This window comes from Penicillium manginii, assembly GCF_028828005.1.
Source record: "Penicillium manginii strain IBT 31320 chromosome Unknown utg000002l:1.0-5564898.0:1.0-5567710.0, whole genome shotgun sequence".
Classification (NCBI taxonomy): Eukaryota; Fungi; Ascomycota; class Eurotiomycetes; order Eurotiales; family Aspergillaceae; genus Penicillium; species Penicillium manginii.
Window position 1 is genome coordinate 3,032,891 of NW_026643103.1, and position 27,842 is coordinate 3,060,732.

At 48.1% G+C, this 27,842-nt stretch overlaps 14 protein-coding genes across 14 annotated transcripts; 5 read left to right on the top strand and 9 right to left on the bottom strand.

Moving 5' to 3' along the window:
- Nucleotides 1-7: 7 nt before the first annotated feature.
- N7533_002405 (peroxiredoxin-like family protein) lies at nucleotides 8-484 on the bottom strand (the record flags this gene model as incomplete). Its single annotated transcript, XM_057099055.1, has 1 exon — nucleotides 8-484. The coding sequence occupies one exon, from the start codon at nucleotides 482-484 to the stop codon at nucleotides 8-10; it is 477 nt and encodes a 158-aa protein (XP_056964191.1).
- A 99-nt stretch (nucleotides 485-583) lies between these two features.
- N7533_002406 (uncharacterized protein) lies at nucleotides 584-832 on the bottom strand (the record flags this gene model as incomplete). Its single annotated transcript, XM_057099056.1, has 1 exon — nucleotides 584-832. The coding sequence occupies one exon, from the start codon at nucleotides 830-832 to the stop codon at nucleotides 584-586; it is 249 nt and encodes an 82-aa protein (XP_056964192.1).
- Nucleotides 833-1,193: 361 nt separating this feature from the next.
- N7533_002407 (alpha/beta hydrolase) lies at nucleotides 1,194-2,077 on the bottom strand (the record flags this gene model as incomplete). Its single annotated transcript, XM_057099057.1, has 3 exons — nucleotides 1,194-1,496; nucleotides 1,571-1,956; nucleotides 2,014-2,077. 3 exons carry the CDS (start codon nucleotides 2,075-2,077, stop codon nucleotides 1,194-1,196), a joined length of 753 nt encoding a protein of 250 aa, XP_056964193.1.
- A 762-nt stretch (nucleotides 2,078-2,839) lies between these two features.
- N7533_002408 (copper transporter family protein) lies at nucleotides 2,840-3,435 on the bottom strand (the record flags this gene model as incomplete). Its single annotated transcript, XM_057099058.1, has 2 exons — nucleotides 2,840-3,325; nucleotides 3,382-3,435. The coding sequence occupies 2 exons, from the start codon at nucleotides 3,433-3,435 to the stop codon at nucleotides 2,840-2,842; spliced, it is 540 nt and encodes a 179-aa protein (XP_056964194.1).
- Nucleotides 3,436-3,856: 421 nt separating this feature from the next.
- N7533_002409 (ferric reductase family protein) lies at nucleotides 3,857-5,821 on the top strand (the record flags this gene model as incomplete). The annotated part of the gene is made up of 1 exon (XM_057099059.1): nucleotides 3,857-5,821. One exon carries the CDS (start codon nucleotides 3,857-3,859, stop codon nucleotides 5,819-5,821), a length of 1,965 nt encoding a protein of 654 aa, XP_056964195.1.
- Nucleotides 5,822-5,991: 170 nt separating this feature from the next.
- N7533_002410 (uncharacterized protein) lies at nucleotides 5,992-7,141 on the bottom strand (the record flags this gene model as incomplete). Its single annotated transcript, XM_057099060.1, has 2 exons — nucleotides 5,992-6,398; nucleotides 6,463-7,141. The coding sequence occupies 2 exons, from the start codon at nucleotides 7,139-7,141 to the stop codon at nucleotides 5,992-5,994; spliced, it is 1,086 nt and encodes a 361-aa protein (XP_056964196.1).
- Nucleotides 7,142-8,648: 1,507 nt separating this feature from the next.
- Nucleotides 8,649-9,292, top strand: N7533_002411 (uncharacterized protein; the record flags this gene model as incomplete). Its single annotated transcript, XM_057099061.1, has 3 exons — nucleotides 8,649-8,753; nucleotides 8,966-9,125; nucleotides 9,231-9,292. The coding sequence occupies 3 exons, from the start codon at nucleotides 8,649-8,651 to the stop codon at nucleotides 9,290-9,292; spliced, it is 327 nt and encodes a 108-aa protein (XP_056964197.1).
- A 132-nt stretch (nucleotides 9,293-9,424) lies between these two features.
- On the bottom strand, nucleotides 9,425-10,841 carry N7533_002412 (NAD(P)/FAD-dependent oxidoreductase; the record flags this gene model as incomplete). Its single annotated transcript, XM_057099062.1, has 3 exons — nucleotides 9,425-10,411; nucleotides 10,504-10,629; nucleotides 10,752-10,841. 3 exons carry the CDS (start codon nucleotides 10,839-10,841, stop codon nucleotides 9,425-9,427), a joined length of 1,203 nt encoding a protein of 400 aa, XP_056964198.1.
- Nucleotides 10,842-11,111: 270 nt separating this feature from the next.
- N7533_002413 (putative GARP complex subunit (Sac2)) lies at nucleotides 11,112-13,202 on the bottom strand (the record flags this gene model as incomplete). Its single annotated transcript, XM_057099063.1, has 2 exons — nucleotides 11,112-11,186; nucleotides 11,241-13,202. 2 exons carry the CDS (start codon nucleotides 13,200-13,202, stop codon nucleotides 11,112-11,114), a joined length of 2,037 nt encoding a protein of 678 aa, XP_056964199.1.
- A 249-nt stretch (nucleotides 13,203-13,451) lies between these two features.
- N7533_002414 (Eukaryotic translation initiation factor eIF-5A) lies at nucleotides 13,452-14,279 on the top strand (the record flags this gene model as incomplete). The annotated part of the gene is made up of 4 exons (XM_057099064.1): nucleotides 13,452-13,463; nucleotides 13,675-13,941; nucleotides 14,017-14,149; nucleotides 14,215-14,279. 4 exons carry the CDS (start codon nucleotides 13,452-13,454, stop codon nucleotides 14,277-14,279), a joined length of 477 nt encoding a protein of 158 aa, XP_056964200.1.
- Nucleotides 14,280-14,891: 612 nt separating this feature from the next.
- Nucleotides 14,892-18,453, top strand: N7533_002415 (ubiquitin-60S ribosomal protein L40; the record flags this gene model as incomplete). The annotated part of the gene is made up of 12 exons (XM_057099065.1): nucleotides 14,892-14,927; nucleotides 15,108-15,198; nucleotides 15,256-15,365; nucleotides 15,443-15,705; nucleotides 15,769-15,874; nucleotides 15,942-16,080; nucleotides 16,134-16,966; nucleotides 17,345-17,459; nucleotides 17,547-17,553; nucleotides 17,696-17,876; nucleotides 18,116-18,226; nucleotides 18,367-18,453. The coding sequence occupies 12 exons, from the start codon at nucleotides 14,892-14,894 to the stop codon at nucleotides 18,451-18,453; spliced, it is 2,079 nt and encodes a 692-aa protein (XP_056964201.1).
- Nucleotides 18,454-19,758: 1,305 nt separating this feature from the next.
- On the bottom strand, nucleotides 19,759-20,803 carry N7533_002416 (Yip1 family protein; the record flags this gene model as incomplete). The annotated part of the gene is made up of 4 exons (XM_057099066.1): nucleotides 19,759-19,795; nucleotides 19,862-20,573; nucleotides 20,650-20,701; nucleotides 20,759-20,803. The coding sequence occupies 4 exons, from the start codon at nucleotides 20,801-20,803 to the stop codon at nucleotides 19,759-19,761; spliced, it is 846 nt and encodes a 281-aa protein (XP_056964202.1).
- Nucleotides 20,804-21,121: 318 nt separating this feature from the next.
- On the bottom strand, nucleotides 21,122-22,504 carry N7533_002417 (TBC domain-containing protein; the record flags this gene model as incomplete). Its single annotated transcript, XM_057099067.1, has 3 exons — nucleotides 21,122-21,996; nucleotides 22,060-22,191; nucleotides 22,252-22,504. 3 exons carry the CDS (start codon nucleotides 22,502-22,504, stop codon nucleotides 21,122-21,124), a joined length of 1,260 nt encoding a protein of 419 aa, XP_056964203.1.
- Nucleotides 22,505-23,798: 1,294 nt separating this feature from the next.
- Nucleotides 23,799-27,839, top strand: thtA (the record flags this gene model as incomplete). The annotated part of the gene is made up of 5 exons (XM_057099068.1): nucleotides 23,799-24,307; nucleotides 24,365-24,479; nucleotides 24,543-26,097; nucleotides 26,154-26,323; nucleotides 26,385-27,839. 5 exons carry the CDS (start codon nucleotides 23,799-23,801, stop codon nucleotides 27,837-27,839), a joined length of 3,804 nt encoding a protein of 1,267 aa, XP_056964204.1.
- Nucleotides 27,840-27,842: the final 3 nt, after the last annotated feature.

Consider the following 27,842-nt stretch of genomic DNA (forward strand, 5'->3'; position numbering starts at 1 on the left):
TACTAGTTTAGACTTGCCGTACATCCTCCGCATCCTCTGGAACCACCACCGGTGCCTCACCCGGTTTGCGATCATAATCCGTTTTCAAAATATCCATTAACCGATCCGCTGTAAGATGATCATTCGCCGCCTCCATCCGATGCGCAAATCTCAACTTCCCATTAACAAAAATCCACTCTCCACCCTGCTGGTCCCAATTGCCACCTTTAAAGCCTGCTAGGCCACGCTTCCAAATTTGCTTCAAACACTTTGCGAACGAACTTCTGAGCGAGTGCTCCGTATAAGGCGGTGGCTCGGTAAACGCAGTCGTTCGATTCATTTGCAGCTTGTCGTATATATTTCCTGACGGGTCGGAGTAGATGGGGAATTCGTCGGTTGTTTCTTCCATGTACGGTATGATCATAGAATGGTCGCCGCATCCGATGATGATGACTTGGGCCGGTCGGGCATCGGGCGGAACTGTGTCTAGAAGATTCTGGTGCATTTTACCTGCGAGCTTTCGGACATAGTCTTGATCGTAAATGCAAAAGAAGTGGCGAACTAGATGGTTTGGAGCGGAGGGCCTTTAGTTAGTCTTGCCAAGTTATATAACCGAGTCTCTGAATGGAACGCAGCGTAGGTTCTCACCAAATATCACTATCGTGGTAATTGAATCGCCTTTGCCAGCTACCAGTTCGCCGAAGCGTATAGTGTCGCCATTCTGTGTCTCGAGTTCGATTTCGTAGGCTTGGTGTAAGGTCTCATCGCTAGGCAATGTGGGCCAGTCCGGAGACGTGTCGAGGTCGGTCATATCTGCCCCGGCATTCCCATCCATCTGCTGCGCGATGGGCATTGTTAGGGTTTGAGATGATTTCAGTGTCTCACTTGCTTTCAACTAGCAGGTCTTTTCGTTGTCAGTATCCGCCACTATCATTGCATCGAGAGTTTCGATGGATGTCATGACATCATGACATCCGCATACAATCAGGGGCGGCTAATGAGGATGGAGTTAGATCTGCGCTTATATGAGTTAAACTGATCAATATTAAACTTGATTTCGAATAGTTTGGATCTAGGCGTTCTTTTACTCTGGATGGTTGCGCCCCTTTCCTCGGCCCCAACTATAACGAGGGAATTGGCATGAAATTCGATAGAATAGCCCGCACTTAATACAGCGTCAATTTACATCGTACTAGTACAAACGACGACCTTTATCAACAATCCTCCCATGCCCCCTCTTCGTCACTTACATTAGTGAGCGATTTCCAAATAAATTCTCGCAAGTTCTCAAGGAAGTCTTGGCTTCGTGGGACGTAGTGTGTTCCCTCGAACTGATGCAATTCAATATTTTCCCCGCACTCCTGTAGACGAAATGATTTCTCGGGCTCTATCATTGTATCTAGAGTTCCGACAACATTCAAAATCGGTGTCTGTAACGTTGGCTCATATACAGGGGTGTATATCGGGTTTTCTAACTTGAACCCGCTAAAACATATCGTAAATTTCAATGGTGCGTGCTAGATAAAGCAATTAATATATTAGCTCTTCATTTGAGACTGCCAAATAAAACATCTGGCTTTGGGATTCTCACACTCGATCGAAAACCCGAAGCCGACTCTTTCTTCTCCAGGAGAGAACTTATCAAAGCCGCCACAGCTGCACCAGTCGAAAATCCAACTATTCCAATAAAGGGGCCATTTTCTTCAAGAATCTTGGAGATAAATTGCAAGGAATTTTCGAGGCCGTTTATTTGGTCCTGCTCGGGATCTCCGTGGCCCCATGCGCGTAAATTGCTGGTCTCTTTCGAGGGGTCATCGGGATTGGCAGGCAGTGGAGCAGAGGGGTAGAAAAAATCAACTGCCTCTGAATTTGATTCCTTATCACCAAATTCTTGTAGCCATCTGATCATGGTTTTTCCTACGACTTGCTGCATGAAGCGGGTCTTGTGAAAAAAAAATTGACCTGATTGACCATGGCCTGATTATTTGAATCAACACCTGAATTTCCAATGTATGAATATAGATAATCACCAACCATGTAGCATCAAAATTCTGGCATGGGGTTCAGCTGGCTTAGAGGCTGGCTCGTAGAGATCCATGCTGAGTGAAGTACTGTATAATGATCTCAAAAGGGTGATAGGATGGCTCCAACTGGAAGGGGGTTACCAAATCTTTAGGAAGTTTAGTTTCGCATATTATATAGCTCAGGTCATAAATTTTTGAATGGTATCATCTATTAAAATTGAGTGACGTTCGTTGATGAGAAAAGATAGTCGTTCAGCCCTTCTAAGGTTGGTGGCACATGTATTACAAAACCGATGCATGTCGATCTAAAATAGGCATCGGTATGATGCAACAACTTCATAAGAACAACCAAATCGAGAGAAACCGCGAACATGAGCTTTATAATCTAAGTTAATGACAGTCGAAAACTACATTTCGACTCTAAAGATCAAGGGTTGGTGGCAACTACTTGTGTCCTGATCAGTGCAAAGCTGTCCTTCGATCATTTTTGGAACTGGTTTGATAGCAAGGCTGAAGCTCTGGGCCAATAAGAGAGGGTTTGAACTCTTAAAAGCAAGGTGATAATCGCTTTCCATTACCTCAAATGATACTCCTCGATACTAGCGTCGGTGAACATTCAGAGCCTTTGTGCGTCCATTCAACAATGAAGTCCCCAGGTTTGAATAATTCTCTACGCAAGCTTGAAGTAAAACATAAAAGAACATAATTACTGGTCACCACCTAGGTAGTTAGCTAGCGCAGTTCCGCATCAGAAGCCAAAATGTCATGAAAAGTATGTGAGATTCGTAACGCTCGTTTATATGGTAGCATATATGCAATCTTTGCCGGTGGAATCATCAGCCACAGCATACCGTAGTATCCTCAACACCTTTGGCGTCTTCACGGACCGAATTTAGGTCGATTTGAACCACCATCCAATCACACAAGAATTTGCCCAGCCCCGCTCCGATAAAGATGCAAATGATCACGTAGACGTTGAAATACATGGCAAGCAACATCACAATATAGGCGCCTCCAAATGTCAAAGCATGAATCAGCGCCCGCGCCAATTGCTGCAAGGGGGTCACGCGAAAGCGAATCGCGCGCCCGGTGGTGGATTTATCGACGCAATTCGCGACGAATGCGGCCTGTTGCGCCACCGCTTGGCGCTCGAACTGGCGCGTCAAGAAATTATCATACTCCTTGCCAATCCGCCGGAAGGCTTCCACGAGCACTACCAGAAGGATCACACCGATACATGTCGCAGCAAACATGCCATTATTTTGAATCTGCCATCCTTCAGAGAGAAAGCAGGCATCGATGGTGTACCAGTTGAAGAGCATCTGCAATTTGCGTGAGTTAGTGGAGTCAGCCAAGACAACCGAACCTTGGCACTCACGGAGATTTTGCACTCATTGCTCGAGCTGCTCGAGCTCATATCCATGCCGTGCATGGTGATTTGGCCTGTTCAGAGGGGAATCGTAGGAGTAGAAGCGTGTCTAATGTTTTTGTAGAGTCATGGAACCTGCGCGGAGGCCCTCGTGGCTTATATGACATGGCCGGAGGCTCTACCCCCCCACAGCGGAGATTTCCCCGAGTGGAAACAAACGCGATTTATTCTGCTCAAATGTTCTCATCTACGGATGTTTCAGGGATCTGGCCACCTAGCAGGGTCGGAATATCCGTACATCGTGCCATGGGAGGGTTTTATATGTCAAAGACCACCCCGCTACGGCTATTAGGTGCAAACCAAAATCACACACATTTTCCTTCATGTTGAAGTCGAATCACATTTACTGATCATTTGAATCTAAGGCCCGTTCGAGTCTTGTCGTCAGCAGTCATCGACCGAATTTCATTGGACGAGGGCCAGTATGGCCGCCCTATCATCATCCCTCTTGGGTGCTCGTCACATTCAAAACTTAAGTGCTGCAGCAGTATTAGAGCCTCATTGGGGGTATGCGGATCGGGCACTCCCTTGCACCAATGATGCGGGCTCGTGTGCATACCTTGATTCTGTCTATTCAGCCCATGATCGGGGGATGCTATATAGCGGCATTTTCTGGTCTGCGATTGGTGCTATTCTACTCATTTGGGCATGTTGGAGACATTATGACCGTCCGATGATGAGCCCGATTCTCATTGCTCCTCAATTATCCGGTCTATACAAAATTCGTCGCTCATTTGCGGCGCTCACAAATCAATTCTTACTGCCAGATGCGTGCCGTTTTCTCTTTGGTCGTACTACACGCCTCCAAGTCCTCGTCCTCGCTTCGCTGGCTACCTATCTACTTGTGTTCAGCTTTGTCGGCATTCAATACAACACTTGGGTCACACCCGTATCGGGAATGTCGAACACTTATAACACTCGCTCAGGAATCGGTCCCTGGGCGGATCGTATCGGCACATTTGCGTATGCCCTTACGCCTCTTTCGATTATGCTGAGTAGCCGAGAGTCCTTTCTTTCTCTCATTACCGGCGTTCCTTACCAGAGTTTCAACTTTTTGCACCGATGGCTGGGATACATCATCTTTGTGCAAAGCTCCCTTCACACGATCGGCTGGTGCATTGTTGAACTCAAGCTGTACCAACCACAGCCATCAGTTGGAATTGAATGGGTCACTCAGACATACATTGTGTGGGGCATTGTCGCCATGATTCTCTTGCTTGCGTTGTTCGCCCTCAGCACTCCCTGGGGCATCAGAGCTACCGGGTATGAGACTTTTCGAAAGCTCCACTATGTTCTCGCAATGGTCTATATCGGTGCCTGCTGGGGTCATTGGAAACAATTAAAGTGTTATCTGTGGCCCTCCCTGATCTTCTGGTTTCTGGATCGTGGAGCTCGATTCGTCCGGACAGCAATTCTGCATTACCATCCAGATCAATTCGATCAATCTCGAATGTTCAGCTTTAAACCAGCAGAAGCAGCCATCACTCGGTTTCCAGATGAGGAGCATGGCGATGTCATCCGACTCGATATGGAAAACCCACAAGATATCTGGGCTGTTGGTCAGCACTACTACTTGTGCTTCCAGAAAGGGAGCATTTGGCAATCACACCCATTCACTCCACTCAATGCTCCAATTCTTTTACAAGGAAGAGTGAAGCACTCATATATCTTCCGAGCGAAGAGTGGCGAAACAAAGAAAATCGCCGACCTCGCCGCAACTGGCATCCCAATGACTCCAGTTATCCTAACGGGTGCCTACGGAGAAGCTATAATGGAGAACCTGACTCCTGACACAAACATCATTTGTGTCGCAGGTGGCACAGGAATCACGTACGTCCTGGGAGTCCTACTTGAGCTTGCACGACAAGCACCATCTCCTAATCGAAAAATCGAGCTTATCTGGGCAATCCGACACAGTTCCAATACGGAATGGATCGGTGAAGAGCTTTCTCTGCTGCGCAAAGCCAAGAAAGTCTTGAATCTGAAGGTAAAGATATTTGCTACTAGAGATTCTAGTAGCAGGCCCCACTCTATTGAGCTGGATGAGCCATCGAAAACCTTTGCCACGGATGAAGACGAGAAAGCCATGCAAGTGAAACCCGTCTGTGCTGCATCTGATTCCGATGTTTGCGATTGTCCGAGTGGCTCGGTTGAGAAGCTCGGTGGGTCGGCAAACAGCAGTCAAAGACATCCTTCTCTTCATAAAATGATTCCAAATTTCTTGGAGGGGACTGTCAGGGGACCTACTACCGTCTTTGCCAGCGGGCCTGGTGGGATGATTAGTGACCTGCGCAGCATTGTTGCCTCCTGCAATTCCGGCTCCAAGGTATGGAAGGGACAGGAGAGATTTGACGTCAGCCTCGTCTGTGATGATAGGTTGGAATGGTAGCAGCAGCATGATACACACTTATGATTAAATGTATATATTATTTTCTATCAATTCAATGCTTCAAACCAAATTCTTGCTAGGGTATTTCCACAAGCTATCCAAACTTGAATACTGGTGACGGACCCCACTAGTAGTGAAACTTCTTCAACTTGACCACCAACACTAGGTACCTAAAAGTCCGAGATAAAAGTACCCAGGTCCTTCTTGGCGGCCAATGCCAAAATTGTGTTTCCAGCAACAAGATCGGTGACACTGACGCCGATACTCTTATATACAATCAATCCCTCTGCGAGCCACCAGTTGAGGTCATGTGTAGATTCCGCGCCAAGAGACCCTTCTCGTTTCCAACTTAGAACCTGGCCAATACTCACAATCTGGTCTTTGTTCAAGCCACTCCGTACGATCTCCCCTGCATGAATTAATGCGTGCTCATCATCATCGACAATCACAGCCCCCGAAGATAATGTGCCATCATTTTTGTTGAATCCTCTGGTCTCCGTAACATGATGGAGAATTGCCGGGTCAACTTCAATCATATCCGGCTGCCATGAGCCAACAGCAGAGGTGAAGGGGGGGTCTGCTCCTCTTCTCCAGGTTCAGGGCGACTATAGGAAATAAAGGCTCTCTGGATGGCACCGTACAGAAAATTGCATCGGCCTCCGCGAGAATCGTTTGCAACTGCAACCCAAAGCCTTCCTGGGTGTGGGCTAAAGCTCTAAGCTGGCAAGATGACTTCCAGTACAAGCTGTTCTCTCTGTTTACCGTTTGAATAAGCTCCTGCGCTCTCTCGAGTGATCGGTTGACGATCGTTATAGATTTGATCTCGTCTCCACGAAGAGCTAGTGCAAGTCGACTGTGCCACAGTGCTTGTTTTCCGGCCCCGAAAATGAGAATATGCTCGGTGTGGCGTCTCCAGGAATATGTGATCATTGCGCTCATGGTTGTGCGGTAGCCAGTTATTTCTTCCGCATTAAGAATACCGGTGGGAAACCCGCATTTGTCAACAAGAACGACAATTCCATGCAAGGCTTGCTGGGCTCGACTCGCCGCTGCTGATTCTGAGGTTTCGGGGGCAGGAGCCGGGTGCACAATGATTTTTGTTCCCACATTCTCTGGGGATGTAAAGGGTCTGAAAAGAATCTTCTGGCCGTCGGGGCGATTGATGATGCCTGGGCTTGGTTGATAGTCACTCTCATTCCCAGGAGAAATTGAGATCAGACAATCTTCAATATCGTGTTGGAAACTTTTGATTTCTTCTCTTGAGAGGTTGAGGAGGAGCTGTCTAATAGCACTGTCACCAAGAACAGTGAATTGACTCATTCTGGAGAGTAGGGTAGAGCGTCTAGAATAGAAAACTTCAAGTTGATGAGAGCAGAGGTGAAGCTGCGGGTTTCAGCTTTCTTCAGGTTATATTCTTTTCGGGATACGGTACCAAGACCGATATTCAAAGTCTCTCGTTCTCTTATACGCTGCAAAAAACTCACGTCTCATCCCCTCCGTCGATACCCCGCACATCCATCGGGAGTCCCGCAATCGGCTGAAATACTTTGAAACTTGAATATAGTCCCTTAAACTCCATCACAGACTACTAGTAGTTCCATCATATTACACCATCATTGTTCCGAAGAGCTGCTCCATATAACAAAAAATTGGTCAATTAAAAAACAACATAAAGCTCATACAAATTTTGAGCGACGTAATTTTTATCGGGATACATTCCCGAGTATCAATCGTTCGTATGTCGGCCAACCGGTCCGAAATCTTGTATTTAGGAAACTAAAATCTTAGAGTTGCGGGGTACTCACTTTGTTTCCGAGATGATTCATCTCAATTAGGAAATTTGAATGAGAAACGTGACTGAGACTAACTCGATTGGCTGCGGGTTATTGTTCTACTAGTCCACAGCCCAGACTATCCCATCTTTACCCAGATCAGACTTCCAGACCAGCAGACATGCTCCACTTTTTTATATTCAAAGCTGGCCTCGTGCCTTTTTCTCACGCGCAGATACTTGTAAATCATTTTTCGAATTGGCACGCATAACTATTCTCGGGGCTCTAAATCAACTTTCAAGTTGCTGGAGTTCTCCGAACTTCAAGCGCATATCTGCAAGCATAACTATTGTCTCATATATCTTCCGCGATTTTCATCAGAATAATTGGATTGGCCACAGCCCCGCTACTATCGCGAAATCATCAAGTCACAGTGGTCGCACGAAATCTACCTGGAGACGATCCAAGTATAGAATGGGCCAGTCCCTGGGCCGGGGCACTCATTGTTCTTGGGGGTGTCTCTTCAAGCTGTGACCAGAAAATGCAGTTGCGGTCTTATTCTGAACCCTGGAAAATGAGTTTTCAGTATCCTGAGTACGGTATCAGGCGGATAGTTCTTGAGGATATCTTTGATGATGACTGTGTTGAAAGTGATGTCTGGTGGCAGAAGTTTATGCCTGAGGTATTTTCACAGCTCCATTGGGATTTTATTTGAAATTTAATGCTCATTTTAACTTTCTATCATCTTTAGTTTAAGTTTCTCTCTTCTGATAGACTACCCACCGGGGCGACCATAGGAGTGACGTGTATGCTTTATATGAGCTCAAAGGAGCAGCAACATGATAACTGATTGTTCTCAGATAAAACCGTCGTAGTGAACCCAAATGTCTTCCTTGCATGGATGAAAAAAAGACTTGAAAATTCCGGTGTTTCATTCAAGAGGAATGAATATCAAATCTTTATCGGAGCTTCAGCCCCTCGGTCACGATATTCTTATCAATGCCACTGGAGTCGGGTCCGCTTCACTATTAGATTTTCAGTATAAAGATATCCAAATGATCCGGGGACAGACTCTGGTCGTCAAACATAACTATGACAAAGCCATGCAGCGAGATGACGGAGTAAAATACACATATGCTATACCCCGGATGGATGGCACGGTGATTCTCGGGGGAGTTAGACAGCACAGAAGAACGTGAGTTCAATTCAAACTGACTGTTTATAGTTATTAACGCTGAAAATCACATTTCTATATCAGCGATGCGAAGTTTGATTGGGAGGTCTCTCAAGATGTAAGGCACAGGTTCCTATTCATCCCATCTAGTCTAGAGGGTATTTATCATTAACTGAAATTGAATCAGATTGTCAACAGGGTCCACAGCAATCTTCCCGTAGTGTTTTGTTTTCAAATAACCTGAACGATTACGAAATTCTCGGGCATAATGTCGGCGTGCGCCCGGCTAGAAGCGCGCCCGCGGGTATTCGATTGGAGAAGGAAACCAAAGACGGACAAGAGATTGTGCATGCTTACGGTAAGTATCTTTTTTTTGTGAATCTTCAACTTAAATTTCTCCTGCTGAATGGAATCGTGAGTGTAGGGTTCAGTGCTGGTGGATACATTCATTCTTTTGGAGCAGCGCATTCTGTGCTCGAGCTTGTTGAAGATCTTCTTCTGCCCCATTGGCCTTCTAAAATATGATCCGAGGCAACCAAGCCACTGGCAGGTATAATGACCCTTCTGATAAATCAATAATTCTATTTTATTTGGATATATCTTTGATTCCGTGACATAAGACGAAAATCTGTCAGGGGTTATTATGCCCGAAGCCATTCAGCGGTAGAGAATTCCATCAACCATCTCTCCGATAGCCAAGGAGCTCGTCAATCCGGGACTTTCAATCCCCAAAAGATTCACAAATCCTGGGAATCCTTCCTCTTCTTGGATCACAAAATCCTGGAAGGTCTTTCCGATGTTCACACCACCACCTCGACTCAACTTGGGCCGAATCCCACAGTAGTCAAGGGAGATGGCCGAAGGATCCACGCCAGGCATGTATGCTAAGATCTCTGGGATAGCTTGTTCCAAACGCGCAGCGCTAGGCTGAAGATCATTAGGGTCATCCACCCATTCAACGTCCGGACCAAAACGAATGCGCCCTCCCATATCGAGTGTCAAATGCGTTCCTAGGCCTCCGTGACCCGGCACGGTAGCAGGATATACGAGAACTGAGGCCCGTGGCCGCGATCCGCCGTACGAGAAATATGTGCCCTTCGCATAGTACGGTTCTCGGTGCTGTTCCTCGGGGAGAATAAGGTTGTTTATGGCGCATGCGCCGTGTCCGGCACTATTAATTAAGGTCTCCGCTGTGATAGTTGTCACGGAGCCATCCTCGTCCGAAATAGCAGTGATCTTGTACCCATCACTCACACGCTCGACGCCGGTAACTCTCGTCTTAAATGCGATATCGCCGCCCCGGTCCTCGAAGTCTCCTTGCAGATATGTCATCAGCGAGTGGGAGTCGACAATTCCCGTGCTTAAGCTCTCCACAATGCCGGCGTCCGCTTTGACATCGGGCTCGCGTCGGGCCGCTTCGTCGTGGCCGACGATCCGGGTCGGAGCATCGCCTAGGGTTTGTGCATGTTTGTGGACCCGCAGGCAAGATTCCCATTGCTCGGCTGTTTGGGCGACGATCCATTTTTTGGTGTTTCTGTGTGGGATGGCGTGCTTGGAGCACAGATCATAGAGCATATTGCGGCCTTGAATACAAAGCTTTGTTTTGAGGGAATCGGCAGGGTAGTAGAGACCGGCATGAATGACCTGCAGATGGGCGCGTGCGATTAGTGGCGGAATCCAATTAAGCTCAGGGTTGAGCTTTCCGGTAGCCATTGATATGCCGAGTTGCGTCTCACCTCGGAATTGCGACTGCTCGTTTCGGTTCCTGGGGCATCGTGTCGTTCAAGGAGGAGTGTAGAAGCACCTTCACGAGCTGCTATTTGCCTGGCAATTGCGAGTCCGACCACTCCAGCGCCAATTACCTGTCCGGGGTCAGCAGGGGAGCTCGTATCGTAAAGGCAGCTGTTAGACGGCTCCTAGGTCAAGGACCTTCCCAAGTTTGGCCGCTAACTAGTAGCCAGATTCCTGAAAAGAGCGTACTCACTGCATGCGTAAAGTCTGCGCGACAGACTCGGCCGCTTGAGAAGCAGCGACTAAGCACTGGGCTTCTCATGGCAGCTCTCCGTATGTACATTTTGGGGAGTGTAGCAAGCTAGGTTGAGTTGTGTTGCGCCGAGCGATAAGGAGCCCCCACCCCGACTGGCCGAGGCCGGAGATCGCGCCGATCTCCTTCCGCCTTCCCAAGGATTGTCATGAAGAGAACTAGTTAGTATACGGAATAATGTATATTAGAATTAGAAGTATGTAACGTATGATTAAATTAAAATGCTTATGTTCAAGGGTGGTAATCTAAAAAAAAAAAAAGCCCGGCAATTTTCGCAATTGCCATACGCTATGCGGGTCGTTAACGCTTGCTACAATTCTTCAACATCTCGTCCAAATGCTGTCGCTGCTCCACTGCTAATTTTCCTTGGGTATCCTGGTAACTGGTTAGCATCAACTGCTATATTTCGATTTCGAGAAAGCAACTTACACTAATAATTGTCAGGATCAACGAATAATTGTTGAAGAGGAAACGTTCCCTGCGCTTTGCATCCGTGCCGTTGCGACTCAGCTTCGTTAGAAGAGTGTCGAATTCGGTTCTTAATCGAGCCAAACTATTGGATACAGGCTCGTCATCACCTGCATCACTACTGAGGACCAGAATTCCATGCATCAACTGTCCGAATCTCTGCGTCAGGAAGTGTGGTGCAGAAGAGTTCTTCAGATCATCACCGCCAGCAATCGAAAGAGCAGAGACCGCGCTGCGCGCTGTGTTTGATCCAACTCGCTTCAGCGACTCTCCATGAAGATCCATGATGACTTGGAAGCGGGGCCACAGTTGCATATTAATTCCATTAACGTAGGAATCCGCAACAGGTACTTTGCGGCGTTGCAGCTCGAAAGCCGAATGTTGATTCAGTCGCACGCACATTAGTACTCCTAGAGAGTCCGTTGTATTTTCGATCAGCTTTTTGATCAAGTTGGAGCCAATTGTGAAAGATGGCTCAAAAATGTCTGTCGCCATGCGCGAGATCTGATGGAAGGTCATAGGTGGGAAAAATTCAGTGAGGAATGAATATTCCGCGGATATGTTATCCACTAAAGCGACATTGAAATTTCGGAATGGTGTTTCGATGCCATGATAGGAATGATCTTCTTCAGCGAGATAGGATGACAGTGCCTGCTGGTTTCCATTTCGAAGAACATCAATCCGGCGCCCCAGTGAGAAAGGGTCGTGTGCGGCAGGGCCAGCTCGGCCGCTCTGGATAATACTGCTCCCTCGGCTTCCATGAGAGTCTCCTCCCAGAACTTCATTTCGATCGCTTGGATATACCTTGACCTTATCAAGAGCTTGAAGGTAGCGAGTGAAATTGGAAGTATAATACCAGCGCATTGTATTAATATAGGCTTGAGAAATCTCTCCGGCAAGTTTGGGGTGGCACTTGAAGAGATAGCTAAACAGGTCCTTGAACTTCACCAATCGCTGCTGTTGGATAATTTGCACATTGATGTTCGGTGATCTAATAGCCCGGATCTGGGATACCAAGTAATCCCGAATTCGCTCAATGGCCCTATCTTTCAGATTGACCAGTAGCGGTCTGACATCTTCAATAGCTTTGAAACCACTAGAAGATGACGCCTTGGCTTCAATACCCGCTGTTCGCGCATCGATCTCATTCAGGGCGCGCACCCAGTTTTCATCCATGGGACCATCGGCGATAGTGCGCACTGCTTTGGGAGAGATGCTAATTTCTTCCACAGCGGGTCCTAGGAGACGTTCCACATTGCGCCTGTTTTCCAGCATGGCATTCAATTGCGTAGAGCGGGTCTGCAGTGTTTCAATCTCCGCTGATACGGCTCCCAGCTCATTTGAGAAATCATTGAGATACATCTCTACCGATCTGGATACATCGTCGCAGCCAGTGATTGAAGTATGCAGCTCTTCGAATTTATCGCGCTCCTGTTCGAACTGCTGGATCGTTTGCGCGTTGACATCGCTACTCGGACTCCTTCTGATTGGAGGCGGGTCTGATTTGTTGACGAATTGCTCTAGGCTCATTCCATTAAAGTTAATCGTCTCTACCAGCTCATCTGGTCTCGTGTATCGCTCGTCCGATAATTGTGGAAGGTCTTTTTGTGGTTGTTCTTTCCCGATGATTCCATTCAAGACCTCTAATGGATCGGGAACGACGGCCGGGCGTGTTCGCTGGCCACCACTGGCCTGTCTCAATCCTAAACCATTTGGCGCACGTGTAGTTCCAGGGAGGGAAGCCGTCGAATCATTCGGACTCAGGAGTAAAGAGGTTGAGGAGGTTCTCGCGCCGCCACCAGGACGGTTGTTATAGGGACCACCTGGAGCAGGACGGGAGAGTTGAGAGGAGGATCGTCGCGGTAGAGAGGGATTTCGATTCGGGGGAGGGGTGGCCTGGCCTGAGATACGGTCACGCCACATGGTATTGAACAATGTGGAAGAGTAGGTTGTAGCAGTGCAATGCTAAAGTAAAGCTACTGTTCATGCTAGATGCTACTGTTAGGAGACCACGTCCGCGAGACACGGGGACGCTAAACCCAATCTGGTGGTAGCGACTCGCTCCCCCCACCACAAAGCCTTTTTCTCTCGAACGAAAACTTCTCCTTCCATCTCCCCCCATCCTTAACAACTTCTCTCCTTATTCCCTCTCCCCCCCACCACTCACTCACCATGGCTGACGAGGTATGCGCTCTCCCCGAATCCGTTTTTTCTTTTGAAAAACTCATCTTCCCCGACTCCTCCCCAATCTCCCACCGCTGGGCTGGTCCTACAGCCCCGCATCTTTTGCGGCTCCCCTCTTTTCCCGGGTGCACCATGCGACACACCCACCCCTCCCTTCAGACCACACCATTCCTTGAAACAAAGAGCACTGGTATACTAACAACATGAATAGCACGATGTTACCTTCGAATCCGCCGATGCTGGCGCTTCGACCACCTACCCCATGCAGTGTTCCGCTCTGCGTAAGAACGGTCACGTCGTGATTAAGGGCCGTCCCTGCAAGATCGTCGACATGTCCACCTCCAAGACTGGCAAGCACGGTCACGCCAAGGTCCACCTTGTCGCCATCGATATCTTCACCGGAAAGAAGCTTGAGGATCTCTCCCCCTCCACCCACAACATGGACGTCCCTAAGGTCGGCCGCAAGGAGTACCAGCTCGTAAGTGGTCCGGGCCCGGAGCCCTACCCCGCTTCTCCTCTCCTGGGCACGCAAACTAACTCTCTTGCTCTCTAGCTCGACATCACCGACGATGACTTCCTTTCCCTCATGAAGGATGACGGTGACACCAAGGATGATGTCAAGGTCCCCGACAACGAGCTCGGTGAGCGCATCATCAAGATGTTCCGTGAGGAGGAGAAGGACGTCAGTAAGTACAACCTGAGGCCATGCGATCAATCAATCCAGAACATCGGATCTAACCAATCGTTACAGACGTCATCATCCAGACTGCCATGGGTGAGGAGGTCGCCATTGAGGCCAAGGAGGCCCCCAAATAAATGTCATGACATTGGATTCCTCACATGTTATGTCAACCTTTTATGTTTCAAAATGGGATTATCTCCCCCAAAAAATTCATCTTCAATGGTTCAATGAAGGACCTGATCGCTTTCTCAGCATCCTGTCCAACATCTAGCCTGGGATGTAGGCTGGACCGATGAGAAGAATTGCTTTGGTTGGCATGCAACGTGTTGTCCGAACAGTTCTGAACTCCAGCATCTCATGATAGTGTGACGAACGAATAAATATGAAAGCCTTGCTTGGTTTCATCCTCTCAAATTATTATTTTTTGTAATCAACTTGAATCTGCGTAGCATACCTGGTAACTAGATATTAGAAATTGAAGTAGTAGATACGCTAGAAAACCGTTTAGTGGCCAGAACAAAAAGGGGGGAAATATTCAATTTTCATTCATTTGATCACTTCTGTTAGTATCTACGATTCACTTTGTGAAAAGTTGACACCTGGGAATGTATAAGTCAAATCCAACTGTGTGTGGTTGGCTGGCAGCAAATGCGGTGGGCAGAAAAAAGTTTCCGGACTTGCCAACACTCCACGCCGGACGAACATTCCCGCCCAACCAGCATGACCAATCTGCCTCGGCATGGACTATGTCACCCGAGGGGTCTGTGGCCAAGAAGGATGCCGTGAGAGACGATATTTTCTAGATAACGGCCACTGGTTTTGTCGCCGGGGTCATTTACAAGAGGTATGCGCCATTCACGTTTTCTCCCTGCCTTGATAGTTATGTTATCACAACTGCATCATATACTTGCAAGCTGGGCAGACGTATATATCCAGGAAATAGACGCTAATACACCAAACAGGGCATTCAAGTCGAAGCTGATCCGGATGATTTCGGAAATCAGGGAAAGACGCATCGGGTGAGGAAAGAGAAGGCCGAAACATCACGGAAGAGTATGTGGAATCTGCAACTGATAAATCTCTTCCTGACTTCGCTAACTCAATCCATAGCATATCGTGGTCGATGGGCATCTACGCTCTATCTACAGGCCTATCAATTGATATTATGGAAGCAATGCCATGCTCTCGTCGAGGATCATGGGTTTCCAGAGCAATTCGAGGTGAGTCTCAGTACTTGAGAACGATAGAATCTTCGTATGCACCATTCCGAATATCACGCTCTAACAAATTCTTCCAGGGAGTTGTTCGAGATCTCTGGGCCTTGAGACTTCGAGGCTTTTCCACGCGAATCAATGAAACTTCTGACGAAGACGATGATGAGCCGCAAATATTTAGCTCTCAGGCAACACCCGCAGAATCGGAGAACGGCAGTGCAGATGAATCGGGGTTCAGGCCAGAATCCCACTTTCTCCAATGGCCTCGTTTGCTTGACTCTGTCGGCATTTGCTATTTGGCAGCAGTCTTGATGCGCCTTCCTCTTTGTGTAGTTGACGTGCATCGGTATGTTCCGTATCAATTGATAGCCCGCTTTGCATCTGTCGTTGGCTGACAAGAGATCTTTAGCTTGATCATTCGTCAAGAGATTCCTTATATACGAGCTACGAGGAGTATTCCCCTCGAGATGAGTGAGAAACTTCCTCCGGAATTTGTTGCAATGCTTGAAATCAACGTGAGTGGGTCGAATTATGTTTGTTACCATGTGCTAGAAGCCTTTCATCTAACCCAGTTTAATATAGAACATGCCCAAACCCGAGCGAATGCATCGTGGATTTATCGAGCTGGGTGCTTTCTACAGCCGTCGTTTCGGCATTACGCTGCCGCCTCTAAATGCGCCTCTTGTGCTTTACCGGCACATCAAAAGAATGGCCGTTCCCAGTATGTGGATCAAATACGGGCTTACTCATGGCAAATTACTAATATTTTGGTAGTCGATATATATGAGACGGCCAAAACCCTGCAGGGCATTCTTGCAATTACATTTGAATACCCCACACGAATTCGAGGCAATGGACGAAAGGAAGCTCTCAAGCTGCCTGAAGTACAGGCCATTGTCCTTATCATTCTGGCAACCAAATTGCTATTTCCTTTTGATGATTTGAAAAGAAATCCCGCCACGTCCAAGGAACCTGCAACTCAGACCATAAATTGGCATGGATGGGTGCAAGCCCAGCGACAATTCAGCAACCATGAGCAAACCGGTGGCCAGCTTGGAAAGGAGAAACTTATGCGCATCACCGATCATGATGCATTGGGCATGAACAACTCCGAAATCGATCAGTACATGGACTGGTATGAGAAGGACTGGCTGCATGATACCAAGACAATCAACCCGATTGCGGAGATGTTCTCAACTAGTCGGCCAAGTGCTGAGGATCAGTCAAATTCAGATGCTGAACCGGTTCCAACTTCGGGTACAGACACGGACGAAGCACTTAGGGCATTGTTGCAAGCAGTTATGGCAGACCTCAAACCCGTCTCTATGGATCCCAGTTCAAAGGCCTTGCGACCGGGCTCTTGGTATGCTCGTTACCGATGGGAATCGCAACTCCCAGAGCCTGCGCGGGCCTTCTACGAATTGGGGGCTCAGCTTGCTTCCATATCATTGACAACGCTTGTCCGGGCCGTTTCCGTGGCAGAATGGAGGGTCGCAAAGTTTCTCCTCAATCAACGGCGGGACGAATACATGATGGAGTGGGGAATGGAAGAGGAGCTTGAAGAGGATGAGGTGGACCACCTTGATGAGCAATTTTCTGATTTAGAAGTTTGATGCTGTCATTTTACCCCCCCACCCCATCATGACGGCGTTTGGTCTGATATCTTGGTTTTATCATTAGTTAGGCGTTGGAATCATCAAATGTATTTGTTGAATAATACCCACAGGACTCGCTATGCTTTTTTTTCCCTTTCTGAACGGAGGAGTATCGCTATAGCAATATTATTGCAAGGGTTTCCAATATAAAGTTTCAAATAATGCACTCACAGTTATCTGGTATTGTTGTTTCATACTCTTTCATATTTCATAGATCTCGATGACGCGTGATGCCGAAAAAGGACACGATCATCTGACACTAGGCCCAAGATAGAAATTTATATCACGTGCCCAGTGTCCAGCCCAAAGCGGCGGGTGATTAGGGCTTAGGGTACCCCCAGCTCGGTCCACCCTGTGCTAAGCGAAGCACCGCAACAAATTGTCATTGCCTCCTCCGCCTCGAACACAGCGACCGACCGCCGACAACAACGAAAACTCGCAACCAGTACGTTCCGTGAAATACGTTGGATTACGTTCCTGAGACCTGTGTGAACATGCTGAGCTAACATATTCTTTTTCCGCGCGCTTCCAGTGCAGATGTAGGTCATCTTGAATCTCCGAATGCTTTCGTCGTCCACGAACCGCTCCCCCTCTATTCCCCCTCTATTCGACGATCTACGAAAGAGCAACATATCACCGAACGGACGGGAAGATGGACTTGGGCTAACCCGCTCGATATAGTTTCGTCAAGACCCTGACGGGTAAGACCATTACCCTCGACGTCGAGTCGAGCGACACCATCGACAACGTCAAGACCAAGATCCAGGACAAGGAGGGCATCCCCCCTGACCAGCAGCGTCTGATCTTCGCTGGCAAGCAGCTCGAGGATGGCCGCACTCTGAGCGACTACAACATCCAGAAGGTATGACGCACCTCGATCTCGAATTTCGATATTTTTTGGTCGGTCGGGTTGGGCATGGGCAAGAACCAAGGGTTACACATTGATTTCATAATGGAATCGGAATACGTCTACGACTCGGAAAAAGTGACCGTCAATACCGTGATCGGAAGAGAAGGACTATAACTGCTCTTGCCCTGCCGACCTGACCACCATCAATCACCACCTACGTCAAAATCGTGACTAACACAAACGGCCTACAGGAGTCCACCCTTCACCTTGTCCTCCGTCTGCGTGGTGGTATCATTGAGCCTTCCCTGAAGGCCCTTGCCTCCAAGTACAACTGCGACAAGGCCATCTGCCGCAAGTGCTACGTACGTTGAAATCCCTCCTCCCGCGCTCCCACCGCAATTTCGACCCCAACTCCATCGCGCAAATCTTCCCACTGGGCCGAATCCCAGCGATCTGCAATATCATCGAAAACCCAAATTACTAACGCGACAAAAATCAACAGGCCCGTCTCCCTCCCCGTGCCACCAACTGCCGTAAGAAGAAGTGCGGTCACACCAACCAGCTCCGCCCCAAGAAGAAGCTCAAATAGACGACTCGCTTATCGGTGTTGTGCTCGGTGTGCTGGGGTGCAGAATCCAGGTCTGGTGTATGGCTGGAACGCGACACGCAGAGGTTTATTCATGGCGTTAGAAATGATGAAACAATAACAGCCAGTCATACTGTTTTTAGTTGGCACCTCTCAATCAGGTTGCATTCCATGAATTGAAGTAAAAGTTCAAAGATTCAAATCGCTTTCCACCATATGGCCCAGGTTTTGGGTCTCCCAGGATCTTGGTCTTTCCAACAGTTATTTTACGCTATGGACATCCGTGCGGGTTCAGTTTCAAGTTGAAGTAGGAGGATATTGGGGGAGGTGTACAGTCGGTTTCAGAAGTCCGACGGTTTAAGCAGAACCTTGGAAATGACAGATTCCCATCCGCGAATGGGCATTCTTGCGAATTCAACTTCAACTTCTAGCAATTACTTCTCAAATTGAGGTAGTCCGTAAAAGTTAACCCCGCAATGAGGGTCCACGGGTTCTATGCTAGCTCCGAGTCCTACAGACATACGACGGTACTTTTTGACATGCCGTATGTGGCATTAGTATGTATACTACTACGGCTGCCTAGCCCCGAGGCTTCAAGCTAGCACTACCTAGGTACTATTGATAAATCTTTAGTAGTAGCTTCATTTAAGTCTAAGATTTTGCCTATACTAGTAGATGATTAGTTCAAGTTGTTCTACAGCCTGAAATTTGGAAATACCTGGTAGTAGTATATATCTCGGGCTGCGTGCTACCTAGGCAGGTACTAGGATTTGGATGCCCAGACAAACTCGGAATATTACTCACGAGCGGGCTACTACCTAGTACCAGTACTAGTAGAAGGTACTAGTAAAATTATGAGATAGCCTGAGTTACTACCTAGGTACTCATTCCAGCCCTGGAAGCTAGTATGGTACGTAGGTAGAAAAAACTTGAAGTACTGCTGTTCAGATTGTGAGCCAATCGGAAATACAACAACTTCAAATTGAAGGTTCAAGTTGTTGAACTTGAATTATGCCTACTGCCCAGGTGGTTGTACTAGTAGTAGGTAAACCGGGGACAACAACTTGAACTTGAAGGATCATGATGATCTTTGATTAGATGTAAATCGGACATTCATTGAAACTACAGGCTATTGATGGCTTGCGCATACTACACATACAAAACATGGGATCCGAGTCGTATCCAGATCACACCAATACTAAGAAAACATAGACACCACATGCTACCCGAGCAAGACCGGCGACATTTTCAATATCTTAACCCACACAATCTTTGCACTCCGTCTCCATGTTTTAGTAAAACTGGACTCTAGTTGTCCTTCTTGTCTTCGACGGGGCTAGCGTGCCTGTGAAGTAAGATTAGTACCAAACTGGGCCAGTAACATGCGCTGAGACCGGGCAGAAGCACTCACGCAAAGAAAAGGAACTTGATGGTAATAGCCAGGGCCGCATGCAAGACAACAACCAAAATCAAAAGAATCTTGCTAGCTTTGGCATCCGTCGCGTTCAAAACGGGGTAAAGGTTCCGCAGGAGGAAGAAAGTCGTCCATGCAAAGCCAACACCAACAAGCGCCCAGTTGAGCGCAGTCAACGGACTCCAGCTCAATAGCGCCACAGCAATCCAAACTAAATTAGAGTATCCGTACAGAGCCCAGCATTCGATCAGATCAGCCGTCGAGCTCCCGAACCAGCGCAGAGCACCCCACAGCGCAATCGGCAGAATACCAGTATACCCATAGATGAGACCCGCCGCACCAGAGAGTAGTTTGAAGTCGTACTCGAAGTGGTCTTCGTGGCGGTTTGATAGCCACTGTGAGATCGTACCCGTCAAGAAGAGAATCACGACGACTGTCGTTGCAATCCACACGGGGCCGTACAAGTCCGCATTCCCCTCCAGCACATCCAGGAAGTTGGAGCGCGGGTAAAGCGTGGCGAGACAGCGGCGCAGAACCTCATTTGTGTCGACATCGAAAAACCGCTCGTAGTAGTGAATCGACCACCAGCTGTGCTTGGTGGGTGTGCCGCCAGGGGATCGATCACGGCCGGCGCGCGAGGAGCTACCGCCGCCCAGGAAAGGCTGCGAATCGGCCTGGGCCTTGGCACTTCGTTGATCGTTTTCGAAGTCTGTGATGCAGTTACAAGAGCGGTATTTAGAATGTTGTTCAAGCCGAAAAGCCAGGACTGGCGTTGGGGAACTTACTTGATGGGTGGAATTCAAGGTCCTCTTGGAGGTCGGTATGGCCGAGGTCGCCCTGTTAGAGAGTGAGTAATTAAACACAAATGAATCATACAACAAAATCTGGACTCACCTCGGCGTCCACGTCGACAACCACGTCGTAGCCCCGGTTTGCCATTGTGGTGGGATTGAGTTGGAGAGTCTCGGTGTTATCGGGGAGGTGGAAGTGTACACATCAGCTTTCCCTCCCGCGGGCCACGCCACACTTTCAGCCACACTTGGTCCCAGACGGTCCTATTAAGATGAGTAAGAGTACTTTATGCCCGCATTTTCTCTGACTACATGGCTAAATTTACGTTACTATTTCCAATATTGCTATTTAAAAAAAATGAATTTTGAATTAATCCTTTCAGAATAGAAGCAATCTGTGGTTGGGAGCTGTTTTAGTCGTTATTGTACAAAGGGGGATTTGAGGAATTCGGCATGAATCATGTTTCTATCCGAGGACCATGGTCTGGAGTCGACCCAAATAAGACCAGATGGAGGTGTCAAGGCCCCTCTTCCGAATGTAGATGGATGCAGCACCGATGGCAATTGCCAAAACCATAGAGCCCACAGTATGGCGATGTTTCCAGGCAAATTCGAGAGCTTGTTTCCGACGCTCTTCATGACGGATTTGCCGCGCTTGTCGTTCGAACAGTCTTACTGCCTCCTCCCTTGTCGGACGATGAGACAGGTCGCGCGAAGTCTTCAGAACACTGTAGCGAGAGATGTGCTTCCATGCCTTGAAGGGTAACGAGTCTGGTGGGTGGTCGTTGAATAGCTGCACCGCGCTAGAAATATGGCCATCTAGATCGAGCGGACATGGGAGTTTGGAAAGGGTGAAATGAAGCATTTCGGGCTCGTCCACTGGAATTGCCAGAAGCTCTTTCTTCCGGGAAAGAATCATTGCAGCAAACAAGTAGATGGCGACCACGGGCTCTCGAGCCAGGAGGAAGTCGAAAAGCCTGGCGATATCGCTGTATTCTTGGATGTCATGGGCATAAAGGGTAAGAGTTGCCGCGAGAGCAAAGAATGGTTGGATGTTGTCGAGGTGTTGGCATAGTGCCGGGTCAGTAGTCTCGATAATTGCAGGAATAAGATGCAGATGTTTCACAGCTGGGGAGAGTGACGGAAGCATGTAGTCTCGAATGCGGAAAAGAGACAAATTCTCCATGACCGGTGTAGCCTTCTGACGGCCCAGAACGAGAAGAAGAACCTGCACAATGTCATGATATCCTTGGAAATAGCATAACATGGGGTTATTTCTGAGAATCTGTGTTATCAGATCGGAGAGTTGCTCTTTCTTTTGCGAGAGCTCATCTTCGGGGGCTAAACCAGTTCAATCAGCGATATCGCACAAACTAAATAGACTGTATTGCGGTTCGCACTAACCATTGGGATAGTAAACAAATGAGCGATTGACATCTAGCTCAACCTGGTCTTCATCACGATGCCGGGGCAAACTGTCCAGGGGTTTGAGTTCGTCAACGGGTGTACTTCCATCGCATTGCAAGAATATAGGCCCTGATTACCGGTAATTAGCTCAGAGACTATCCAATAGCATTTGCAAAAGCTATTACTTACAAGCTTTTCGTCGTAATTCATCCTCAATCAAACCACCTTCGCTTGTCGCATACGAGACCAGCGCTTCCACGTCATGGGTATCACATGCCAGACGAATTGCTTGTGCTTTCTCTGCTCGTACCTTTTCCATTTGCTGTGTTTTCAATAACTCTTGGGAATCGTTAGACGACGCGACCGAAAGCTTCTCATCGTCAACTATGCCTGGGCTCTCCGAAGGGCTGCTGTCGTGGTGTTTGATGTCTGGTGAATCCATTTGTCACGCTTCACAGTGACCAAGAGGCCAAACTGGATTGATGAAAGGAAAACGCGTCGTGAGAATGAAGTTTGTGACCAAGAAATCACAGCCCAGGATCATGCCATTGGTAGCCGTCACGATTCTGATAGTTGATTTGCTAGTTGATTTCGACGCAAGATGATGATGCCTGAAGCTTGGGCACCGATTTGACCTGGTTTGACAACTCAGAGCCCCGATTTTGTTTCAGGTCTGCGATCACAGCGAAATGATATTTGAGGAATCAGAAACAGAGTTTGCACACCTTCTCCTTGCATTCCCTGCAGGGCACCGGCGATACCAAAGGGAAGCGCATGCATCCCATCGGCAGAAGAGCGGAGCCCCCGCTGATTCCCGCCCGGCTGCCTCAGGCGACCAAAAACTAACGTGATCCCCTCCCATCGGCAAAACATCACCATTTCAAGCTCCTGATCTATCTACTGCTGGGCTCCGCTGGCCAAGTCAAAGAACTAAAAACAAAGAGAACTTTCATAAGCCTGCCAGCTTGACCTTATTCGGCCAATCCTCGAAGTCAAGACCCCGGAACTCGTGAAAGAACACCCTGCAGGCGATACGCGGACGCATAAAGCAGAGCTATTGAATACATGTATACATGAAATTCCTATCTCCTCTCCCTGTTACAATAACTGACTAAGATACTAGATCTAAATCGAGCGGATCAAGATCTGGAAAAAAAAATACATCTTCCGCCATTGAAGCTGTAAGTCTTGCAGACTCTCCAGTTTCTTTGGATCTCATGAGTATTAATCTGATAGCTAGAGTTCGACGAGGCTATCGCACATTAAAAGACTAGTGAAGGCTACACTCACTGTTGACAGGGTGATGCTCCGACGTGCGTTTGTAATACAAAACAGGCATTGAATTCTAAAGACCGTCAACTGATTCAGCGGCCCCCACATCGGTACTTTTGACATCTCGATCATGACCACGCAAAGTTGATCATTGAAAACCCTCAAGGAACTAGACAACTGCAATACTGTGGAAACAGCAAATTTGCGCCAGAAGCCTCAACCTTCACCACCGGCTGTATCTTTGTCGATTGGCTCTTTGTCAAGTCAAGCTGTGGAGTCTGTGCTCAGCTCACGACGAGAGCCTCATCCCTGCAGTCGGGGCTTGTTCCCTACTATTGATCTCACTCCTCTTGCCGCCCCGCCCGTTCCATCGATGATTTTCCCTCGCCGAAGATAAATCTCCGAATACGTCACTGTTTTAGACATTTCTTCTCATCGTCACTTCGTCCCGCCTGGCAACGAATATGTCACAGGGAACCGGCATGCAACCGGAGCTGGATCACGGAATAACTGGGCTTTTGACTCAGACGGTTCTACCCAGTCCGGTCATTCAATGGATTCTTCCTGCCCGTCTGCGGAGCAAGAAAATGAATGATGTTGTATTTGTGGGGCATCGGCGACTTCAGATCAAAGAGGCTGCTAATGGTGGCTACCTGGAAGATGTGATGGAGAAGTCAGACTTCGACGGGACCATAATATCGGCAAAAGTTCTCGATATCCGCTCTCCGGTTCCTTGGGATCAACAGTTGAAGAACGAAGGACCTACTTTGGCGAGCAACGGTTATATGGATTATCATGACAACCTGCCTTCTCAAATGCTCGTTCTTTCTCTTGACTACAAAGAACTCCTTTTTCTCTGTTGCCCACGTGGGCCTATATCGTCAAAACCAGAATTTGTTACCTATCGTCGCCCTCTGCCAGTTGATGTGAGTCTAGCCGAGAGATATGGCAAGCATGTTGCCGTTGATCCAAAGTAAGTCTGGCTACGATTGCAAAGTGGGCTTTTAGCTTTGAACTAACCAAATCCTAGGTCTCGTGCGATCGCAGTTGGGGCAGCAAGTAACTACTTCGGAATTCTACTCCTCAAATCACCTGGCGTGATTGATCAACAAGTCTTCTTAGGCGAGCTCGATCCCATTGAAAAGGTATGTCACAGTAATTGAACTATCACTGTCAAAAACATGCTAATTCAGAGCTTTTATCTATAGGAATGCTTTTACAGAATCGACGGCAATATTCTGTTCATGGAGTTTCTGTACCCAAGGACGCTTTCGGATGAGAAAATAATACTACTTCTCATAGTGGCCAGAGATGGACACACTTTTGCAGAGATCTACGAATGGAACGAGAAAGATCCATCATCTTTGAACAACCCTCGCAAAAACAATTTTAAGCTCCACAAGGAGGATAGGTTACCGAGCACAATTGTTCCGCTGACCAAAGAGTCCGCCTTTTTGGTGATAAGCTCATCTTCTATGGCAGTCTACCCTCGCAGTGGCCCCTCAAACCGAATCGGATATAGCCCAATCATCCCCGACGGAGATGTCATGAAAGAAGTTTCCCTTTGGACTCGTTGGACAAGGCCTACGCGCAACTGGCTTTACAGTCAACAAAAGGATGGGATTTATCTCGCTCGAGAAGACGGTTGGATTCATCTCCTTGAGTTTGGCAACGAGGGAAATCTCGAGTCAGACTGTACCCTAGGCCAGGTTCATATTCATGTTGACACCGGGTTTGCCTTCCTTGACATGGGCCATGAAGGTGGCGATTTCATCCTTGCATCTGGGAACATGTCTGATGGTGGGCTTTTTGAAGTCGAGGCCAGGTGTCCCCCAAGGTGTATACAGCAATTCCTGAACTGGGCTCCCGTGATTGACGCTGTTGTGGTTCCTGATTCAAGCGGCAAATTGGGAGTAGATGTGCCGCGCAAGCGCCTTTTCGTCAGCTCTCCGTCTTCTTCGAATGGGGCTCTTCATGAGCTCCGGTATGGGATTGAGGCTCAGTTGGGTACCACGACTCCTCTGGAGCAATTCTTGAGCATCCGGGATATGTGGGTAATGATCGACGAAGTGAATCATGAAATTTACGTGCTGCTCTCAGATCCTCTCTCGACACTCCTACTTTCAATGAAGCCAGACATGAAAGAAGGAATCACTGCACTGCACGAAGAGGATACAGGATTTGATAATGCTGCTCAAACACTTTCAGCTGGCTGCACTCCCGAGGGCGTGCTGATCCAAGTGACAGAAAAGGCTACTCACTTGTTCGTCCCTGGAGAGATGTCTTTGAACACCTGCATTCCTCATGAGCCCGAGTCCACACTTGCCGCCGTGTTTGTGGATGGGCGGAGCTCGGCGGTAGTCAATGCCCTGAGACATCAAAATAGACTTGGGCTTCAGTTCAGTCAGCTCGTTGCTACACCGGACGAAGTTCGACTGGATTCCGGGCCATTGTTCGAGATTCAGAGGGAGCCTGTATGTCTCTCAATCAATACATTTGAGGCTACAGGAAGTGCCGTCTTCATATTCATGGGCACAGGTGATGGTAATGTGATGGTATTCACGATTGATAATGGAAATATTTCATTCCTTTTGGAGCATCACTTATCCATCGAAGGGGACCAGGATATCTCCCATGCCGTTGAGAGTCTAGCAATGATTCAAGTTACCTGGGAAGGAAGGCCACACGCATTTCTACTTTGCGGTCTTCGAAGTGGTATACTTGTCCCATTCGAGATCGGGTTTGAGAATGGTGACATGATAGGTATGAACAATTCGAATCCACGAGAGTTGATGCACGCTGATTCGAAAAATTGCTAGGTTTTCAACAACAAAAACCATGGAATATTGGGAGAACCTCCCTTCGGCTTCAAAGCCAAGGTTCATTTGCCTTGTTCACATGTGGTGATGAACTCTGGAGGGTGTCATACAGTCATAACCTTCCAGGAGAATGCCTTCTTTGGCGAGTTTGGATCACAGATCAGAACAATGTAAGTCGGAAATTTCATTATTGTTATTGTCCGGTGTCAATCGAAACTGACCATGAGCTAGCCTGCCTATTTCCCCGTGACATTTCATGGGTTTGGTTTAGCCAACCCCCGCGGGCAAGAATCAACACCAATTATCGGGACTCTTTATTGCTTTGCAGATGGCGAGCTTCTCATCTGCTCGCTAACGCAAGAGGCCAAAATGGTTCCTCGAAGGATCAGCTTACCCGGAAACCCCAACAAGCTGGCGTATTCCGAACATCTCAGGAGATTCATTGTCTCATACAATGTCACCGAAGTAGAGGACCCGCAAGCGCCTCTTGAGAAAACCACAAGATCATACATTGATTTCGTCGATCCAAATCTACAAGCACATGTGAAGCCAAACGATGATAGGTTATGGAAAGGACACGGCGCTGCCGGAGAGATAATTACTTGCATTCTGGACTGGGTCTTCGAAAAGGACGGGAATAAATTTCACCTGATCGCTATTGGAACTTCGCTTGCAGCACTTGATTCCGATGAGCCTCCCAAGGGGCGAGTTATCATCATGCGAGCAAGTGCATCCCCTGCCAACCCTTCCAAGATTGAATGTGCAACAAAGCATGTGCACGATATGCCTGGCCCTGTGCGCGCAATCGCGCCTTACGGGGATAGCCTGATAATTGGGGCAGGGAAAGAAATCATCCCAATGAGTTCCAAGGGAGCTACTACACGATGGGCCCCAAATGCTGGACGAACGGCTCCATCCTCGGTCGTTGGCATCACGGCTTATGAAACCTTTGTCTTCGTCACCACAGCACGGAACGGTTTCCTCGTCTACGAAGTCCAGGATGGGCGCTTGATCAGCCATGCCTGGGACCTCCAGCAAAACGACGGAATGGCCCATCAGATCTGTCGTGGGGAAAAGCCCATGGTATTCTTGAGCAGTCGTGGCGGCCGGATTCGAGCGCCTTTGCTATCACCAGGAGGTTTCCGCGACCGAGGCTTCACGACCCCTCTAACGGCAGAGAACAAGCTTCCCGATTCTATTCTCAAATTCGTGTTGGACTCGAGAGATTCTACCGATTCGAACTCGCTTTCACGTGTCTCTGGTTGGTCCAAGGGAAGCGCCGTTTACGGCTTCGCTCTCAGTGGTGCGCTCTATCGATTCCAGGTCGTCAAAAAAGATGAAATGACCTTACTGTGGCTGCTACAAGTGATCTGCCTTCGAGGTGAACCCGGTCTCAGATCGCGGTATTCTGGATCTGAGCCCAGACGACGACGAATGCCCTCGTATAGAGAACCAGAGAAAGACAACACGCAGGTCGACGGGGATATCCTGGGCCGGCTAGCCCAACGTGGCACCAAGGCATTTGAGGACCTAGTAGCATCGCTAGACTCTTCTCCTGAAGACGCAGCTGTGACATTTCAGAATCGACTACGAGATTTGGCGTACTCGGTGTTGGACGTTGATGATGAGGATTATCTCAAGTCCATTATGGCATGGCTCCAGCGACTCCTCCATGTTACCATTTGAAAC